Genomic DNA, 20,283 nt, shown 5'->3' on the forward strand with positions numbered 1-20,283 from the left:
GTTCTTAGCTTGACCCATATATTCTGGGTATTATCTTTTGGATATTACTGCTATGAATTTGGGCTAAATTATACTGAATATCTCTCCTATATCTATATCTATCTATTTAAGTCCACCTGGTGGAAACTGTTGAGCTTTTCAACATATTTGAACAGACAAATGTTAGGTCATATATAGGTGATAATGGAGGGCCCTCCTAACCATCTTGTCTTGAATTGTATTGTAACTGTAATATTTCCTTATATTGTAAAGCGCAGCAAAACTGTTGGCACTATATCAATCCTGTATTATAATAATAATTGATCAAAAATATCAATAGATGTAATAGTATTGCCCCCTATAGCAGAAATCCCTTTTAGTAGTCATTTTGTATAAATGTCCACAGCCTCTGATGTCAACATCGAAATTTGGACTGTTTTTACATACAAAATTCCTTTAGTTGCAAAATGTTTGAGGGTTTCCTTGCATGAACTGCCCATTTTAAAATTAATGTACAAATAGGGATACAATTTGACTAATGCATTCCCTAACACTCTATTTCTCCTTACTGAGCCATCCTTTTGAGGATTGCTAGTGTGCTTTGGATTATTATCGTGTTAGGCCTCATTCACACTGGCGCGCATGTACGTGCGTATTGTACCATATGCAACACATGCAAATAAATGACTCCATACACATAGCCGCGCATGGAGCCGTATATTTGCGTAGCGTATATATGCGAAAAAACAGAATGGAACAGAGATGCGTCCGGGCAGCGTATTGCTGCGTATTTACACGCACATACGCGTATATACACGCACGTACATGCGTACAGCACATTAAAAATTCCATCACGAGTGATGCATTCTGGGATTGCATATAGTGCACACATATACGCAGGTATATGCGTATAAATACGCGCATATACGCAATATACAATTTTGCTCTATATGTTCAATGGCAAATTGTAGTATTCTTCTAATGTTCCTCTTGCACAGCAAAGGCCTTTTCCTGGCACACCTCTAATGCAGGTTCAATTTGTCCAATCTCTTCCTGATAGTAGATGCATGCACTTTAAGTGGGGAGGGGGGAATCCAGTCCCTCCCCTGTCATGGCAGAGAGCCGTGACAGGATCGAGAAGTGAGCAAATGCCGGTATGTGTTCGCTCACTTCCCGATCTACTAAGCCGACCTGTGACAGTCTCATTGTCACAGGTCGGCTAGAACTATGAGGTGAGTGAAAATAACTCACCTCATAGTTCTCCTTTAACCCAACTGTTGCTAGAGTTGCCTGGACATCATGTGATGAAATTTTAGGATTCTTGGATACCTCTTTTAGCATCTAATGGTCAGTTCATGGAATGAATTTGCTGGACTGGCTAGTCCTGGACAAAACATTAGCCGTATAAAATCTATGCCATTTATAGATCATATATCTTACTGTGGAATGATTGATATCAGGTGATTTGATGATCTTCTTTAAGTCCCTTGCCAAACCCATAGACATCCACAACTTTTTTATTTTGAGGGATTTAGAGAGCTCTATTGATCATGGCATGATGGCACCACATATGTCAATAGCAAAGAGAACACCAGAACCTAGATATCTCAGGTTTAAATAAGACAGGTAAATAATAGGCATGTACTTACATTTTCCATCAGACAGATCTACATTTTTGTTAATTTAGATCATGAAATGAATACACTGTCCGTTTTGTGTGTCGTGTGTTCTGAGTATATTACCTGTATCTGTATGCAGTATATGAATCAAGATATAATATTTGCCTGTTCAAATATGTTGAAAATTTTACCATTTTTCATGGCGGTGTCCTCACATATTAACAACTATCTATTTATCTATGAACATTGCATGGTCTATTTATTATACGCCAATCCCTTGTTAAAGCTAGAGTCACAAGTGTTTTTTCACCCCCAGTGTTCCCCCCCCCAGTGCTTTTTCCATTAAAATGAACAGAAATGCATAAGAATGCATGCTAACAAGCAATGACTGCACCTGTCATAACACACATTGGAACACATTGCTGCATGGCATAATGTGTTCACATGTATCATAACACTTTCATGTCCATTGTGACACATGTCCAAATGCATGCACTGATGGGTGTTTTTATATGTTTCCATTGATTGGAAAATGCATCAAGCAGAAGTGCAAAGGTGTGAATCCAGCCTAATACTTGTTGATAGTTGGTAATTGTTTTTGACCAAAAGCTTTCTTTCTTATCTGTTTTCCACACAATACTTATTCCCCTTCATCCCAGCTGGTGATCAGAGTTCACATGTCAGACGACAGCTCCAAGACAATGATGGTGGATGAGAGACAAACAGTACGGCAGGTGCTGGACAATTTGATGGATAAATCCCACTGTGGATTCAGCCTGGATTGGTCACTGGTGGAAACGATTTCTGAGCTGCAGATGGGTTAGTCTATTTATAGCTATAAGGCATGTTAAATGCATTTATAAGGCTATCTGAGTAAATGAGTTATTGGTAAACATATAATGCTTTGTTTTAAATTTAATGCGGCATATTGAAATTTTATGTAAAACTTTTTTGGAGGAGAACTTTAGGCAGCTGAATGGTGCACCTCTTGATGTTGTTAAAAACGTGTTAATGTTATTCAGCTCTTTGCTGCTAATTACGAAGTTAAAGGCAAGCTACAGCACATTTTCAGTAAGCACATTTTGTGAATAATTATATCTGTTTTTACCTTAAAGCATTTTCGATGCAACTTTCACATTTTAAAAACTTGCTCTTCCGTGTTTATATTACATAATGAGATTTAATTCAGCCGCTCTAGGGAGCTTTGTCTTTCAATGCAATTACTTGGCCTTTCTGTTTAACTACTGTTCAAATATCTAGACAGGGAGGAAAATTATTTTTTTTATTGGTCAGCAGACCCATATACTTGCATTGTGAAATAGGGCAATAAAGTACTATCGCAGTGTAGCACTGAAAAGCAGGAAGCCGAGCTTGCATATATAATAAGCAAATGTGGCTGCCTGCATCCTTGTTTAATTAGAAACTATACAGTGTTTTAAAGCAGAACTCTAGGCAGAAGTTTTATTACCATGTGCATTGGAGCTGCCCTCAAGGTCACAACAATAAAGATGTGATATTGTATTTCTTTTAGATTGTAAGCCCTCACGGGCAGGGCCCTCCTTACCATCTTGTCTTGAATTGTATTGTGATTGTAATGTCTTCCTTATATTGTAAAGCGCTGTGCAAACTATTGGCGCTATATAAATCCTGTATAATAATAACTTATTTCTTCCACTGGACCAATACATACATAAATGTATATATTTCCCTTTTGAAAAGTGTGTTAACTTAAAATTATTAAACAGTTTGGCACTTCACTAAAAATGGTTTAGGATTCTTGTTACATTCACAATGGTATTTTCTAGAAATAAACCGATACTAGTATCGGTATTGGTGCAGATACCGAGTATTTGGGCGAGTACTCTTACTCTGCTGCTTTTCACTGATAAAAGCCTATGAACACTATTGCAAGGGGTACTATTTTTGGGTCCCTCTCAAAGCGCCCTCTCAGTGCAGAAAGACATGTGGGCTGTTTTCAGCATGGTTGGGCCAAATACTCTCTGCCCTCTTGACAGAAGATGCAGCCTATTTAGTTAGTGGACCAGGCAAGTAGCATTGCAGGCGTGAGATGGTGTGGCATTCTTTTTCTTTACTCCTCCCGGCTTCATGATTGGCGGGCAGCCAGCTCCTTGCTGATTGGCTGGGAAGCCAGCTTTACAGCCAATCGGCATCGATCCAGCCAAACAGCATGGAGACGGCTTCCTGGCCAATCAAGAGGCTGGGTGGCAGGTAATGACTGCTCAATGTTTGTTGGCTGGGTAGCTGGCTTCCCGACCAATCAACATGGAGCTGGTGTTCTGTCGAAATCTCATTGGTGACCGCGCAAGCGCACTGACGGGTTGAGATAGTAAAGCCACGCAGGCGCACTGATGGCGGTTGGAATTGTGAAGCCACACAGGCGCAGTGAAGGAAGTTCAATAACTCGATGAAAATTCTGACAGTGGCACGGCTGGTGCACATTCACCAGCGCCATCTGGTCTAAATGTCTGACTGGCAACTGCTGGCAAGTCACCAGACATGACGTCGGCATTCAGAGATCTCGACGAGTTGGAGCTTTCAACAGAACACTGGCCAAACAGCCAGCTCAATGCTGATTGGCTGGGAAGTCGCCTTCCTGGCCAAACAGCATGGAGTCAGCTTCAGAGCTTCTTGATTGCCCAGGAAACCAGCTCCATGCTAGCGGAAGTACCAGTATCGGTAATCGGCGAGTACCGAAATATAAATATCGGTAATCCTACTGGATACCGAAAAACCGTATTGGTGCATCCCTAGTATTTTTCCTTTAATAATTGTAGATAAGTACAAGATTTTTAATGCCTTGTTCAATGCGATTACGGACAGAAATTAAACATGGTTAAGAAATCCCCTACATTTTTGCATATATATCTATAGCTATTAAAGAATAAAGAACTATTTCTGTTCCCCAAATACATTCATTCAATTTATTCTCACAATCCATAAAATATGTAATTAGCAAAAAGACAGGAAAATGGTGCCAAGTCACTCATTGTTCATTATAACGGCTTAATGCAGCTCTGCAGATTCACAGTTAATCCACATCCCCTGCAGAATATATTGCATTTGGGGTGATAAATACCATGTTAATTTGTCCTTTTCCTCAAACAGGCACAAAAGATATTTCTAATAGCAAGTCTCCGTAAATATGATTCATGTGAAAGATTGTCATCACGTATTCACATTATTATTTTATTAAAAACCACCTTCTTATTTCATTGATTGCTATAATGGTAGTACCATGAGAAGATTGTCATCATTGAAGAAAATTGCAGTTAAATCATGGCTTGACCAATAAAGAAACATAACTGGCCTACGGTGAAATGGCTTTAGGACAGAAGCTATTTTCTTGAATGATATTATTGAGTGTGTAAAGACTTTGAAATTCTTGCAGTTTTCGAGCCTCTAAAACTGCAAACTAATAAATAGCGAAATTGTGTTCTACTCTTATTGCTGAATGCATGGACCTTTTTGATTTTCCTATAGATCGTATTTTTGAAGACCATGAAAATCTAGTTGAGAACTTGTTGAACTGGACCCGTGACAGTCAAAACAAGCTGATGTTTGTGGAACGCATTGAGAAATACGCATTGTTCAAAAACCCACAAGTGAGAATATCTTTACTTTTGCTTTGGTATTTATTCTTTTGGAAATATAGCTTAAAAGCTTTTTTTTTAAGATGGTTTAAGAATACATAACAGCACACAGAATAGTTTGTACAAGTACTTTGAGAAAAAAAAAGTAGTGAAATGCACAACCTTTTTCTAAAGATGTTGTCAAGATCTATAGAAAAAGATTGTGCATTGCAATGTTTTTCTTCTTCCTAAAAATTTTAGTTGCCGGGCTGTTCTGCTGATAACTCTGGATTCAGAACTTTGTGAGCTACTGGCAAGAACAAGTATGCAGATCAGGTGTTCTGCCTAAAATGGCTGCAAACTTGGTCCATGGCATTGACTATGAAAATAATGAAGCCAGGGAATCACCATGACTGCACCAGTGGCAGCTCTTGTATTTTTTTTCTCTTTCCCTAATAAAGTGAATTCACATAATGCTCCATATTAAGAGCTGTTCACCAGTAGGCCTTTATATGGAATAATGACGGTTATTCCTAAAGCATAAAGACTTCCTGTTTACTGTCATTAATGAACTACAGGTGCCTTCCAGTTACGCATTGAATCCTAAAAAAAGAAAGATGAATCATTGCCGTAAAATGAAGCCATGCAAATGTTAAAATGAATGAATGTTAGCTAATACACCATTTTAAGAAAACAATTAAACTCTGTTCACAAAGAGCTTTTGTTCTAAAAATATTAACCACCTAAGTAATGCCGTATTAAAAATAAATATATAAATAGAGGAATGTGTTCTTTAAATGGCACTGCAGAAAAAAACGTATGGTTGGGCCAGTGCATCTGTGAATGGCTGTGCTCAAGCAGTCATTTGATAGCTCAGATCAGAGGCACAATGTACAGAGCCAATCAGAGTGGTTCTATACGCTGTGATCACGGTGTTTGGAAACCTTAAGCCGATTGACAACAGAGAAAGGGAAGTACTGAATTACTGTTAACACAGGCAGGCAGGAGGATTGCTGCAGACTGAAGGTGAAAGTAGGGATTTTTTAAAGTGCCATTGGCCACCAATGATGGTGGAGGGTTTTAAAGTGCAAATGACCTCCAGTGGTAAGGTAAAAGAAATTAAAGGTAAATGTAAGTATTCCTAAAATTTGGGTCTTTTTTTTCTTTTGTATTGTAAAACATAAAAACCCAGTGGTTATTAAAAACTGCCAAAATAAAGTTTTATATAGGTCTCAAAAATTGTTATAGGTTTTTTTTTAGGTACAGTGTTGCATGACCGAGTAACAGTGGCGTAACAACCGGGGGTGCAGCAGGGGCGCGGGCACCGGGCGAAAAGTGAAGGGGGGGCGCCAGATAATTGTTAGCCAAACTATAAAAGCACTGGAAACTCTGTACACTGCAAGGGCTTCAGGAAACCCTTCCCACATTACACTGATACACCCGTGTAAGTGAGGACTGACTTCTGAGCCTACAGTTTAAAGCAGATAAAGTCATTTCAGTTGCATCAAAACAAAAAGTGTCCGCTGTGTTTTCTTTATAAATCGTTCGCGGCCTGAGTAGAAAAGCCTGGGCCCTGCCAGCAGTTGTAATGTTGGACCCTTAAGTAGGGTATAGACGGGTAGATTTTCGCACGACCGTTCGTAGGAAAAAATCGATAATTCCATTAGAAACTTGGAAATTGTCGTTCTAAATTTTGTTTGATTTTTGGTTTTATTTCACATTTGGTTTTGGAATTAATGCAACATGTTCCTACAAATTTTGTCATTACTGCGGTCGAAACCGATCATCTATTTCACCGTATCAATGATTAGAAAGTGGAACGAACATTCCGAAATCGATTTAGTTGGTGCGAGATTCTAACCGTGTATACCCAGTTTTACTGTTTGCTGAGAAGCAGTGATCTCTTTGCAGAGGTCTTGCATGCCCCCTGCGTGAACTAGGGCTCTCAAATCCATGGGGCACATGAGCTTTACTGATTGTGGTGTATAGATCTGACTGAGTAGCCTCTTCCACATGACAGTACAGCACTTGAGCATGCAATCATCAGGCCAAAGTGCTAGCTAGGAACAGGATGACTGTGCACGTCCCTTTGTAAAGCTGGCCATACACCAGTACATGTGTACATTTGTTTTCAGAACGTTCTTTCAATTTTTTAATAGTTAATGAAGTCAAATGGACGCTCCTTTTCAACTCTAGAGATAAACAAAATCGAAGAAGCAAGATGGAAATTCTAACAGTGAATTTTGCTCTGTTCTAGAAAATGTGTTCATTCCAAAATCAAATGTTAAAACCAAAGGAAATTGCAAATTACAGTCATCAAGTCTCTGATGGCGAATGTTCTGATAAGTTTTTTCAGATAAATGTTCGTATGAAAATTTTGCTCAGAATGTTGAATACACAGAAAGTGGGGGAGTCTGGCAGAAGATCAGAGCAAAGTAGAGAAGGCCTTTTAAGGAAAGTTTGTGATGAGGGACATATGGATGCTGCCATTGCTGAACTGAAAATGTTATTTGCCTGGCTATTCTTCTGATCCAATAGCTACAGTAAATTCTGGGTTACTGAGCTGGAACAAGAATGAGAGTAGGGTGTTCTCACCTTACTTGTGTCAGAGGATAAGCATGACTGCTAGGCAACTAGATCTAGAAAAGAGGTCAGAAATGACAGCCCCTATATTTCTCATGGGTAGCTTTAGGATTAGGTTTACAGGATTAGTTGCATGTCGGTGTGGGCTTAATTGTAAGGACTTATTCACACCACTGATACTGACCACTGCAACGCACTCATTGTCTCGCTTTGACTTGCATTGCGTTTAACAGTCCATTAAAAAAAGATATTGACAATAGTGCAGGACACCATGCGTTGTAGGAAATGTGGTTTAGAGGTGCATTGGGGTGCCCTACACAATGAATGGCACCTCAGTGCAGCAATGCATGTAGTGGCTACAATAGTGTTATCACAGCAATGGTGTGAATGGGCTCTTAAAGTGACATTAAACCCTCAGATTTTTTAACATAAACCAATACTGTAATGTGTGCCTTACTGTAATCCATGGTTGTTTCCCTTCTCTTTGATGCTCTTCCTTTTTAAATCTGTATGTTTTCTCATGCTTGGAGAGAACTTCCCTTTTCAGCTCAGGGCCTCTTCCTGTAGTGCTGGCTCAGGTTACAGCCTATAGAAACGTATACACAGACACCGTTTGAGACAAGGCAGTCTGCTGAAAAGGGAAGTTCCCTCCAAGCATGAGAACAGATACAGATTTAAAAGGAAGAGCATCAAAGAGAAGGGAAACTACCATGGATTACAGTAAGGCGCACATTGCAGTATTGTTTTATGTTAAAAAATCTGAGGGTTTAATGTCACTTTAAGGCAACATGTTAAAATTTAGGTTAAGGGTTAGGGTGAGGGGTAAAGGTAAAGTGGCATAGGCTGGGGGTTAAGTGTGAGGTAGGGGAAGAGTTGTTTAGTTGTGTCCATGCCCTAAACTTCCGGTGCTGACACCAAAACTAGTTTACCATTGTTTTTTTTTGCATCTCCTGTGTAAATAATTATTTGCAACCCTCTCATGACATGTTTGTAAAAGAAAACAGAAGCCTCATTAAGCCCTTGCAGGCTGCTGACATCAAAAACTGTCTTGTGTCACAGAAATGCCTCGTTATTGAAGTGTTAAAATAAATGAAGCCTAAAAGACAGGACAGAGTGCATATTCTAGCAGACCAATTACAGCATTTTCACTACAAATCAGTTTGAGATGCTCATGGGCCCGAGTTTACTAATTGCATTGACAGCTGCGTTGTCCGCAGCTACACAGCTTAATATTTTAGAGGTGTGCACATACAGCTTCGTGATACAGCAGTTTTTATGGCACTTTGTACTTTCTGTGCTTCTAGATCAACAACTCCACTTACAGGAAGGAGAGACATTTTGGTAAAGTGTTTTACAAGACCTCAGCACTAAAGCTATTACAATGCATCATAAAGTAGAGGTCAAACAGAAAACGTTTTCATAGCGGTTATGTTGGGGTTTTATACCAATTTTGGTTATTCGCTGAAATTCATTGGCTTTTAAAGTGACCCACTTTTAGACTTGTGGTGTGAGCTCCTTTGTGAATACTTAAGGCTCAAGATCAAGCTTTCTGAAGAGAATTGTTAGTGACCCTAAACTCAGGAGTTGAACCTTAAAAATGCATTCAAGTACTTTAACTATTTACAAAAATTTATCATTTTGTATCACTCGGCTGTAGATCCTCAAATCATCTCTAAATTCATGCTGACACGGTCCTTCCTTCTAAAAGGTGGCTTCTATTGATCCCCATGGTCCGTGCGTGTGTTGTAAAGTAGCCACCTCTCCAAGCTCACTCGTAATAGACTACAATCTCACATTTAGTTTACTAATTTGTATTGAGATTGTAGTCCATTACGGGAGAGAGCTTGGAGCAATGGCACCTTACAAAACACACAGGGACCACAAGGGGACAAAAGTAGCCACCCTCCAGAAGGAAGGACAGTGTCGGCACCAATTCAGAGATGATTTGAGGATCTACAGCCGAGTGATACACATATAAGATACATTTTTCTTAATAGTTAAAGTATTTGAATGCATTGTTAGGATTTAACTCCTGAGTTTAGTGCCGCTTCGAGCGCATAGTTTGGGTCTGTGTAGCACTCACATTCTCCTCTGTGACTGAGGAAGAAAAGCATTTATGGCAAATCAATCTTTTTGCTACATTGTGTCATTGATTGATCGCTGTCAAATGGCTTTGCAAAATAATATTTTATACGTATTCTACTCTAGGGAAGTATGGGAATGGTCTGGGATCCTCCATTGGAGTATGTCTACTTTTGGCTTAAATTTTCAAATACTGGCAACATGTAAAGAAATATCTGACTTGTATGGACTACATGAACCAGCCTAATGGCTTAACTTTTATTTCAGAACTACCTTTTAGGAAGGAAAGAGACCTCTGAAATGGCAGACCGAAATAAAGAAGTTTTGCTAGAGGTAAGTTCTACCATTCCTTAAAATGACACTTATTCTATTAGAAAAATGTGACTCCTTATGTTCTTTTCTTCACACAGCTAGTGTTAAAACATTTTTTTTTAGGTTTATAAATTTAATACAATATTTAGTAGATTTCATTATTTTTTAACTGCACATGCCGTTGATATTTTTTCCCCAAGTTTTACAAGCAGAACAAGGTGACCAGCAAAAGTCAGAGTGACAGGGTGTGGAGCAAACTATAACACTCCCAGGGGTGCTTGAGTAACAGGTTTTTTGTTTTTTATGTTTTAAACCATATGAATAAGGTTGCAGAAGTAAGTATTCATTGCAGTGTCAAGGTTTGTGCCAAGTTCTGTCCCTGTCACTTTTGCTGGACAACTGGATCTGCATGTTAAGGTGGAGAAAATAAGATAAGGAGATAACCACATATAGCTTTTCCTGTTGGCTGTTCTTTAATTACATTTTTTTTAAATCTCACTTGCTAAATCTGAACTGTAGACATAAAGAAAATACCATGTAAATCAACTAAACGTTTTTCTTAAAATGTCATCTCCATGGTTATGTGTTACCTGCTGCCCTCCATTTCTCTGAAGCAACTGGTTGCTGCCATTCTGCCTGGCTGCAGTGTTGTAATACAGGGAAGGTAATAAAGAAAATATAGCCTGTCTGCTCAGTAATGCCCACCACATGCTCTATAGGTGTAATGCTGCTATGGATGAGCCATAGGGATATGCTGTCGGCTGCACTGTTCTAAATCACTGGTGTTACTGCCCATAGTGGTCACAGACATGCATGGGCTTTTAATAGCGAAAACTGCAAGTAGTTTTAAATATAAAACCATGAAATCAGTATTTTATAAATGGCATCAAATGCAAAGGCTCAAATCCCAAATCTCACCAGGGTAAGGTTGGTCATTAAATTAAACAGTACTTTTCAGCCCAATGAAATTTAAAAATTAAGGTCACGGGGAATTTATCAAAATTTAAACAGACAGAAGCAGTTGCCCGTGGTAACCAATCAATGTATCTCTTTAGTTCAGTCAAGATTTGAAAATGAAAGAGAGAAGCCCATTGGTTGCTATGCACAGCTGCTCCAGGTTTTCTCTGCTCCAGTTTTGAGAAATTCCCCTCACAGGGTATAATAAAGGCACTTAATCCTTGCACTAAAGCTTTGTAAATAAAGCCACCAGTCTAATACAGCGGTTATATCACCATATCCAGCTGTGCCATTAGGAACTGATTGTGAACTGGTTATTTATAGGTGTTGTCTGTCACAGTGGAATATACTGCACGCCAGTATTTTAGGTGGAAATGTGAAGATTGGTGACAGGTCCACTTTAACTTTGTAATTTAGTCATTATCCCAAATACTAAATCCCTGTCCTGCAATAGGAACAGTGCTCACAAATCTCTACACTGATCCATTTAATATAAATAATAAAGAAAAAAGAGGAAAGCTATTTTAGTTGCCCTTTTAACTTTGTAATGGCACATGTGGACAGCAGGGGTAAGATGGTGTTTTTTTCTTTCTTTCTGTAATGTTCTAGGTTTTTTTTGTTAAGTTTGGAACCGTTCCTTGTCTGGCAAACAGACGTTTATTAAATTCTCGCAACTAAAATGTGAAGAAAAGAAATGAAAAAGAACAACAGCTGTATTTTAAAAGACTGCTGTGTGTAATCTGTCTGTGAAAAATATGGACTGTTTGTACAGCAAAGATAATCGGTTCCCATAATAAAAAGAGATGAGCTGATCATGGCAACCAGTCAGATCCAAACTCATAAACTGGAACGCAAGCCAAAACATTCTTTTCAGACTTGGACAGAACATATAAGCGTTTAGAACCTCAGGTGTTTGTTGTTCTGTGTCCCCTTTGTGGGACTTCTCACTTTATGAATGGTCAGTGAGAAGGGAAGGAAGGGAGATCTCCAATGGGGACACAGCTGTAAAACCAATTTGTGGTGGGGGGGGAAAGGTTAGAAACTGTTTCTGGTCTTTGCTGTCTGTTTACTGGTTCTAATACTTTCCCAGTTTATCAAAATCTGGATCAATTTATATTTTAGTTGAGCTTTTAGTTTAAATCAGCTAAATATTACAGGGATATCAAAACAATTCAGACTTATAGCTGTGCAATCAGCAAAGGTCATGCTCTCTGCTGAATAGGGATGCCCCGATACCGATACTAGTATCGGTGCCCATACCAGGTATTTGGGCGAGTACCCGTACTTGCCCAAATGCTCCTATACTTACCCCGATACCAGAACTGACCGGCAGTGCCGCAAGGGAACATGGAGCCAGTAATGACTCGCCGCCTGGCTTCCTGATTGGCCGGGAAGCAGGCTCCATGCTGATTCCCAGCCAATCAGATTGGAGCCGGCTTCTCGGGCAAAAGCTGGGCAGCGGGTAATGCACATGCCGCCCGGGTTTCTGAGTGCCCGGGAAGCCGGCTCCATGCTAGCGGCTCGGTACTCTGCATCAGCGAGGGGGTGTGCTGGACCTCTGCAGAGAGACCTCTTTTCAATGTAATAATAAAAAGAACCTTCTCTGCAACATGTTGGCAATCAACTAGCTCTTTCTGCTAAGGCTGTTGCCTGTGTCAATTCTAAAGAAAGCAAACTGTAAAACTTTGCACACTGGAATGTTTTGAGCTAATTTCAGTAGAAAGTTAAGTTGGGCTTTAAATCTGTCTTTCAGCGTGCTAGATATTCCAAGCTGTAGACCATTCTGGGCACAACGCCTGCTTGGCATCTGAGAATTGCTCAGCCCTGTGTTACATGGGTTTATTTTGTCTGGAAAATTGTGTAACTTCCTCTTAGCTGTTGATTCATTAGTTCTTAATAAAGTGAGCAAAGAAGTAATCAGCGCTTTCAGCAGGATGACAATTTCCCTAATCGTAAACATTTTTCTATTTCACTATAAGTTGCATTATTATAGTATGCCAATTACAGTCCTAAACTAAAGCCCAACTCCAGTTAAAGTGTATGTAAACCCTAACAATGCTCTGCTCTTATTTGTTTCCTTTTGGTCCGCTAAATATAGCACTCAAATGGTTTGATTTGTTTAATAAGTGCAAAAACTGTTGATGTTGATTTTGTAAACTCTTGTGAGCGGATAACTTCCTGTGCACAAGAAGCTGGTGACAAGGGAGGGAAAGCAGGTGAGGAGAGGCTAATTAATTGATATGTAACCTCTTTTGCACATTTAGCATCAAACGTTGAGGTAAAAAGCTATGCCTAAAGTTAAAATAGTAGAAATGTATGCTATAGTAAATACTAGGAATGCTCCTGTCTCAGAGCCTCAAGCTGTAGAATTCCTGCCTGAAAGCACTGGAATTCATGGACAGGACTGACCTTTATGAGGACATGGACTTTGAGAATATAAAACACCTCTAGCTCTCTCAGTGGTTGAGTTTTTCCTTTTTGTTCTCATGGGACGGACATAAAACATGATTAGGAATATGGATTCCTTTTGAAGTGACCATAGTAGCTTTTACTCCTCAAACAGCTGCATTGCAGCACATGGTGAACACATGGTGTAAGGTGATGCAGATCTTAAGATGCTCCACTTGCATGAATGTATAATAGCATTTACATTAAAGTGATTTGGTTATGGTTATATATGTCACTGTGAGTTATTACAAAACTACTGGTTTTATTTAGCCTTCATGTCTTGTGTCTTTAGGAATGCTTCTGTGGTAGTTCAGTATCTGTCCCAGAAATTGAGGGGGTCCTTTGGCTAAAGGATGATGGGAAAAAATCCTGGAAAAAGCGCTATTTCCTACTCCGAGCATCTGGTATTTACTATGTACCTAAAGGAAAAGCGAAGGTAATGTGGTGTTTAGCAGCATGCTTACATGTTTGTAACCTACTCTAATGTACAGTTGTAAAAAAAACAAAACATTTTGGCAATCCCAGTCAAACTACCTGTCGTGCTGACCTTATACTTAAAATGTTATGTTATATATTTCATATTGAGCTTTTTGCATGAAAGGGATGGGGAGCACCAAATAAACTATGCATTTTCTATCTGTTTACACAATAGCCAGCAAGTTGGTACTTGTAACTTAGAGGTTTAGTATTTAAAATGGCTTCAGAAATATATGATTAGCTGTTTAAATAGAAAACAGGACAGATTAAAGTGACACCAGTGTTCAATTTGAAGTGTATTTTCATCTACAGGGCTAGTTCACACCACCGCTTTCTGGTGGTGTGTATGCTGAAAAAAAGTACGGCATGCAGTACTTTTTTTTTTTTAAGCACACCATGGTGAGACGGGGTGCAGTCGCATTGCACTGCGGTGAGCCAATAGAACTGAATCAAATGTAACTTGTAAAATTTCAATAAAGTTCTACAAAAAAAAAAGCAACAGTGTTCAGCACTGTTTGGGCTGTGAGGGTATGTTCCCACCAGCAGCTATGCTCTACTGCGCAGCTGCTAGTGTGTACGTACCCTCACAGTCAAATTTGAGAACTCCCCACTATATGTTTGTGTTCCCATATCTAAATTAATGTAAAAAAAATTTAAACCTGTTCTTCGAAGAACACATAAAACCCTAGCAGCTTGTATTGTTTAGAATAGCTTGCAATGTGCAAGTAGGTAACAGACTAAGACATGTTAAAGTGCATTGACACACAGTGTGCCAAGCAAAGCCTTGGAATCTTTAACCCTTTGTTGGGCTGCAAAAGTAGAAATACACTTTAAAGGGCAGGTTTTTTTTTTACCTTCTTTACTGCTTTAACCCCTTCATGACTGAGGCCTTTTTTTCATTTTTTGTAACCCAAGGGCCGGAAGTGATGCAATCTGCATCGCTCCCGGTCCCATAGAACGGGGAGGGGATCGATGAACGGAAGTTCGTAGACCAGCTCCCCACAGACACCAAGATCGCCGGTCCCGGGCCCGTAGGAGGTGCAACGGAGCCCGGGAAGCACGGCCCCTTCTTCGGGACGCAGAAGCGATCTGGCGACAGGTAAGTCGCCAGGATCGCTTCTGTTGTAAAGCCGACAGTCGGCTCTACAAGTTTAAACAGATTCCCGGCGGCAAAAGTCACCGGGAGTCTGTTTAAACAGCCCCGATGCTGGCGACGTACACTGTACATCGTCAGTCACGAAGGGGTTAAGAGCTCAGTTGCAGGAGCTTAAATGGCATTGCTGAATAAGACAGACGATGGGCATACTTCCTCTCTCTCCTCTGTCTATACACCCCATTTAATATCAGCTAGACAAAACCAGTCAGCACTGCGTTCTTTCCTTTTAAAGCCCAAAATGATTTGCAAAATTAGTGTCTTGGGTGCACCTTGTATTAAATGTTTTTAAAGTACAGATTTTATATAATAAACTAAAATAAAAAACAATCATGTTTTCCCTTTAGGCAGCAAGATGTTCGGTGAACTGTTAACATTGTCAAGGGAACATTGTTAAACAAAAAGTGATGTGTGCCGATTCTCAGGCTGCTGGTGATCTTGCCTGGCAGATTCACTTTAATTTGAGCTTAATAAAATGTTTCCTTTGACAGACTGAGCAGGACTTCTAGAAGATCACTGGATTGGTTGGCAGCTCTTTGGGTTGCTTCCTCACATCTACATCTTTGTGCATGTCAGTACCTGGTGATAGTTGAGGTAGTCTTGCCCAGCATGTGAAGTGCCATCAAAGTGATATCACTGGAATACAAAATACACTTAGACGATTTCAGCTAATGTGATATACATGCAAATAAACATTTTTAAAATCATCCAGTGCCTGGGTAAGTGCCATATATACAGGACAGGAGAAAGTACTGTTTAGTGGGATTTTAAAACATCTCGAGACTTTTACTGACACAGAAGACCCTGCCATGTACAGTAGAGAGTTGGCCTTCTGAGCATCATGAAGAACTGTATAAAATATTATTAAATGACATTGCTTAAAACTAAAAATATTTTAATCACTCTGGTTTTCAGGCATCTAGAGACCTTGTCTGTTTTCTTCAACTGGATCACGTTAATGTTTACTATGGTCAGGAATACCGCAGCAAATATAAAGCACCCACTGACTACTGCCTGGTGTTAAAGGTAAGCCTTTAGTCCTAATGACATTACTGACTGAACTGTTTTGAAGGTTGCTTTACAATGCATACCTCTGCTCTTTGTGGCACAGACACATGGAATTCGGCAGGAATTAGTTTGTTCCATTTACAGTCTCTATAAGTGTGTTTGATCATTTTGTTGTAGAGTGTTGATGGCAAGGCCTAGCTCTGTAGCAGCCATTCTCAACCAGGGCGCCTTCTGACTTTGTCACGGGTACATTCAAACTTTTGCACAGTGTCATGCATTTCCATGATGTAGGTGAGCCAGCCACCAGCACCATGGAAACACATGATGGTAATCCAGGGCAGGCTGCCTCCAGGAGCTTCCCAGCATTCAGAAGAAGTTAGACGTTTGCTTCCGTCCAAACCTGCTCCATCTCTCACCCTCTGCCATGCTTCCGCAGCCTCACCATGGTGAGAATTTTAAGGTAGGTCTCTTGATGTGAATCTAGGGGGCTCCTTATTGAAAGTGGTGGCATCTGATGTAAAGGAGAGTTACTTTGTTGTGGAGGAGGGAACCCATTGTCTTTTTTTTGGTGGGGGGGCGGGGCTTTAGGTCTCCTTATCTAGAATACTGGTCTGTATAGATTTAGGGGGGAACTGCACATAATTTTATAAATGTTTGTTTTTTACATTGTAGACTAGAATGCCTCGAGATTTTGCATACTTTTAAAGGGTGCCCCGATTGAAAAAAGGTTGAAACACTGCTCTAGAGCTTGTACCTGGTATCATGTGTTGGAGCCGTAGCAGGGCTTGATCAGGTTTTTGTGGAGTAAACTCTTTGGAGTGTGGAGCTGAAACTGACATACTATAGCTGCTCTTTCCAGTGCTACCTCACATGACTTTCATACATAAAAAAAATAGCTTAGGTCAGTATGCAGTTATTTTGTCTGAGTAACTGGTACAAAGTGTTTTACTGCATTCTCAGAATTACTGTCAGTTATGATGTGTCTTTGAAAAACACCACCATTTCAACACTATACTGTCCTCCCATGGACAGTATAGTGTTGGTCTTCTGAGCATCATCAGCCTGGTGATGAACTCTGGCAATCCCTTTTCAGAATCTTATGAAATGGGAATGTGTGTGCATCATATGTAAACCTTCACAGTTCATTTTGATCTGTCTGCTTCTTTACCTACACTGCCATCCAGTGGTGGTCTGCTTTTAAAGTGTAGCTTTTTAAAGGATCCCTGGCCTAAAGCAAAAAAAAAACACACACACACACACACACACACACACACACACACACACACACATAAATTATACTGTATATAACATGGTAATCCACACTATAGAAAATAACAAATATGTATAAATCGATACAATGTCAGTAATATAGCAAAAGAGCCCTCTCAATAGCAGAGATACCTCAGACAAAGAGCCAACACATTAATAATGAAAAAAACATCTTTAATTATATAGGTGTATTGAGACATACATCCCCAATAATGTATTCTCTAAATTGCAACACCCCATCCAGTTAAAAAGATTTAAATATGGGATCCTGGTAAATGTAACCTTGGTGGCAATAAAAACAATATTTCTTCCTTTTTAAAAAAAAATGAAAACTCTGTTGTAATATCGACAACCAGTCCGCGTGTGATTAAAGCCACTTCAAAGATGATAACTTGTATCAAAATGTATCAGGAGAAAGAGACTTTTTCCTGATACATTTTGATACAAGTTATCTTTGAAGAAAAAGTCTTCTGAGCTTGCCATATGCCCTCTTCTCCTTTTTTGGATAGTTTGACAATTTCAGTAATAGCATTAGACTATGTTTCAGATATTAGATTGTAAGCTTGCAGTAGGGGTAGTCCTCATCCTTTTATCCACCCTGCTCTGATCTTTCATTTGCACCCAGATTACAGCAAATACACACCTATTTCTGCTATGTCACACCCCTTTTGAGTCCAGAAATCCAGATTGTACTGACAAAATACGGAGGGTTGAAAGATGTGCTTTCCTGTTATGTGTGAAACAATGTTATTTTAGGATTTCTTTCCGAGCTGTTGCTAGGTTGAACATGTATATCTGTAACAAATTGTAAATAAACTTTGAACAAATAGAATGTGTTTTGTGTTTTTGCTGTTCAGCAGAAAATCTAGTATGAAATATTGATGTGCTTATTCATTATTTTACAGCATCCACAAATCCAGAAAAAGTCTCAGTATATCAAGTATCTGTGCTGTGATGATGTCCGAACTTTACACCAGTGGGTTAACGGAATCCGCATAGCAAAGGTAAACTCCCTCACATTCCTTTTCAGCCTATACAATAGGAACACATTCATCTTACATGAAGCCAGGGGCCTTAGTGTTCATCACATTGTCTACATCTGGTTACTGTCAATGAAAGGAAGAGCGATCAGATTCCTCAGTGCGCATTTATTATAAGTCCTGTCAACTGCCTGATCTAAGGATAAAAACAGACAAAGCTAACATCAAATGAACAATAAAGGTCATAATGGTAAACTCTCCAGGTCTGGACAAGAAACTGAGTATAGAAGAATGTAATGATCCAGTGACCAGTAACAGAAAATTCTGACATTGATCTAGTTATGTTGTAATGAATTGTTTCTTCCAGCAAAAGAAAAAACACCCTATTTAAACCATTAGAGGCTTCTAATCTTTGACATTGGCTAAAGTCTTGTGTACACATAAAGCACATTGGGAGTTGTGATCTGTCTTCTAGAGAGTGTGCCAGTTCCAAGTCAGTAGGTGTTTATTAACTTCTGGCACATGCTCTTCCTGTGGGATTTGGTCAGCCTTACAAGTGTTTTCTATGCTCTACGCTATATTCACAAACCTGACTTGGGCACATACTAGGTGCATGTAACAGACTAAGCACAGGGTAGCACATGTTCTAAACATGTTGGGAGCAGATATAGTAACATAATAATAAATATAACTTTATTTATACAGCAATTAAAAATTATTGAATTACATTTTTTGTAACAAAATGTTCTTGTAGGACCTAATGAATAAAGTGCCATTTTCTCTTCTAGTATGGGAAGCAGCTCTACACTAATTATCAGGAGGCTTTGAAGAGGACAGAGGCAGCTTATGATTGGACATCCCTGTCTAGTTCCAGCATGAAATCCGGATCCAGCTCTTCCAGTTTGCCAGGTAAGTCGGATGGTTCTGCATGAAGCCAGATCCTTTTCCTCAGAAAGAAACCCAGCCATGGAATTCTGAACCACAGAGGATTGAACTTCAAAGTTCTTATTGGATTTGTTGAATTCTTCCCTTTTTATTTCTTCCATGTAATCATTAGTATCTTCGAGAAACATAAAGACTGATGTGAAGAATTATTTTTCAGCTTCATGGTAACTGAATACTTGTGATATTTTCATGTAGTATTATGTTAGTTTTGAAAGCAAAAATGTCCCAGAAATGATATTTCGGTTTTGGATGAATGGAAAGAATAACATGCTGGTTTCTCTTTGAAAGTGGCTTCATCTCCCTGCTGGACTTTGTGGTTCTGCCCCACTGCTGCAGCCATTATGACACTGTATAAAGGAGGTTTTTTTATTACTCCTGCTGCGTTCTGTGTGATCAATGTTAAACTGCTTTTCTGGGCAAAATATACACCCATAGTACATCACTACAATACTTGCTCATTTCCTGATGTTTTATCCATTTAAAACTGCCCAGGTATAGAAAATATGCCTGTTGATCTTCCTCTAGTGAGCTGACAGTGCTACCTCTGTGCACTAAAATCCCAAGAGGTGTTGTCAGCCTTGTCCAGTTATCACCTGCTAGACAACAGAACAGCCCCTCTTACAACCCTCTCCTTTCTGCTATGGAGTGGAGGAGGTGTTCTGTAGTCCAGAGCAATGCTGGTTCGGGATTTCAGTGCAGCAAAGATAGTGAAAAACTGCAGCACTACAGAAAGTAAGGAGCTCAATGGATTTCTGGCAGTATCGTTCCCAGACTCAAACACCTGAGGTGAAGGGGAGTTGGAAGGTACCTAACCCTTTGGCCTGATACCGAGCTGTGTAGAGCTTACATAGGATTTGGACCTATAGCGTTGATAGAGGTGC

At 39.6% G+C, this 20,283-nt stretch overlaps 1 protein-coding gene across 1 annotated transcript in view; it reads left to right on the forward strand.

Annotated features, from left to right (window-relative positions):
• RAPH1 (Ras association (RalGDS/AF-6) and pleckstrin homology domains 1) overlaps positions 1–20,283 on the forward strand; it is a 69,487-nt gene that overhangs the window by 36,724 nt on the left and 12,480 nt on the right. The window contains 7 exon segments of the mRNA XM_018554025.1: positions 2,258–2,417; positions 5,100–5,221; positions 10,121–10,186; positions 13,863–14,006; positions 16,116–16,226; positions 18,383–18,481; positions 19,246–19,366. Coding sequence (XP_018409527.1) covers positions 2,258–2,417; positions 5,100–5,221; positions 10,121–10,186; positions 13,863–14,006; positions 16,116–16,226; positions 18,383–18,481; positions 19,246–19,366 — 823 coding nt within the window.

The sequence above is a fragment of the Nanorana parkeri genome, unplaced genomic scaffold (assembly GCF_000935625.1).
Source record: "Nanorana parkeri isolate BGI_ZX_2015 unplaced genomic scaffold, ASM93562v1 scaffold139, whole genome shotgun sequence".
In the NCBI taxonomy this organism is placed as follows: Eukaryota; Metazoa; Chordata; class Amphibia; order Anura; family Dicroglossidae; genus Nanorana; species Nanorana parkeri.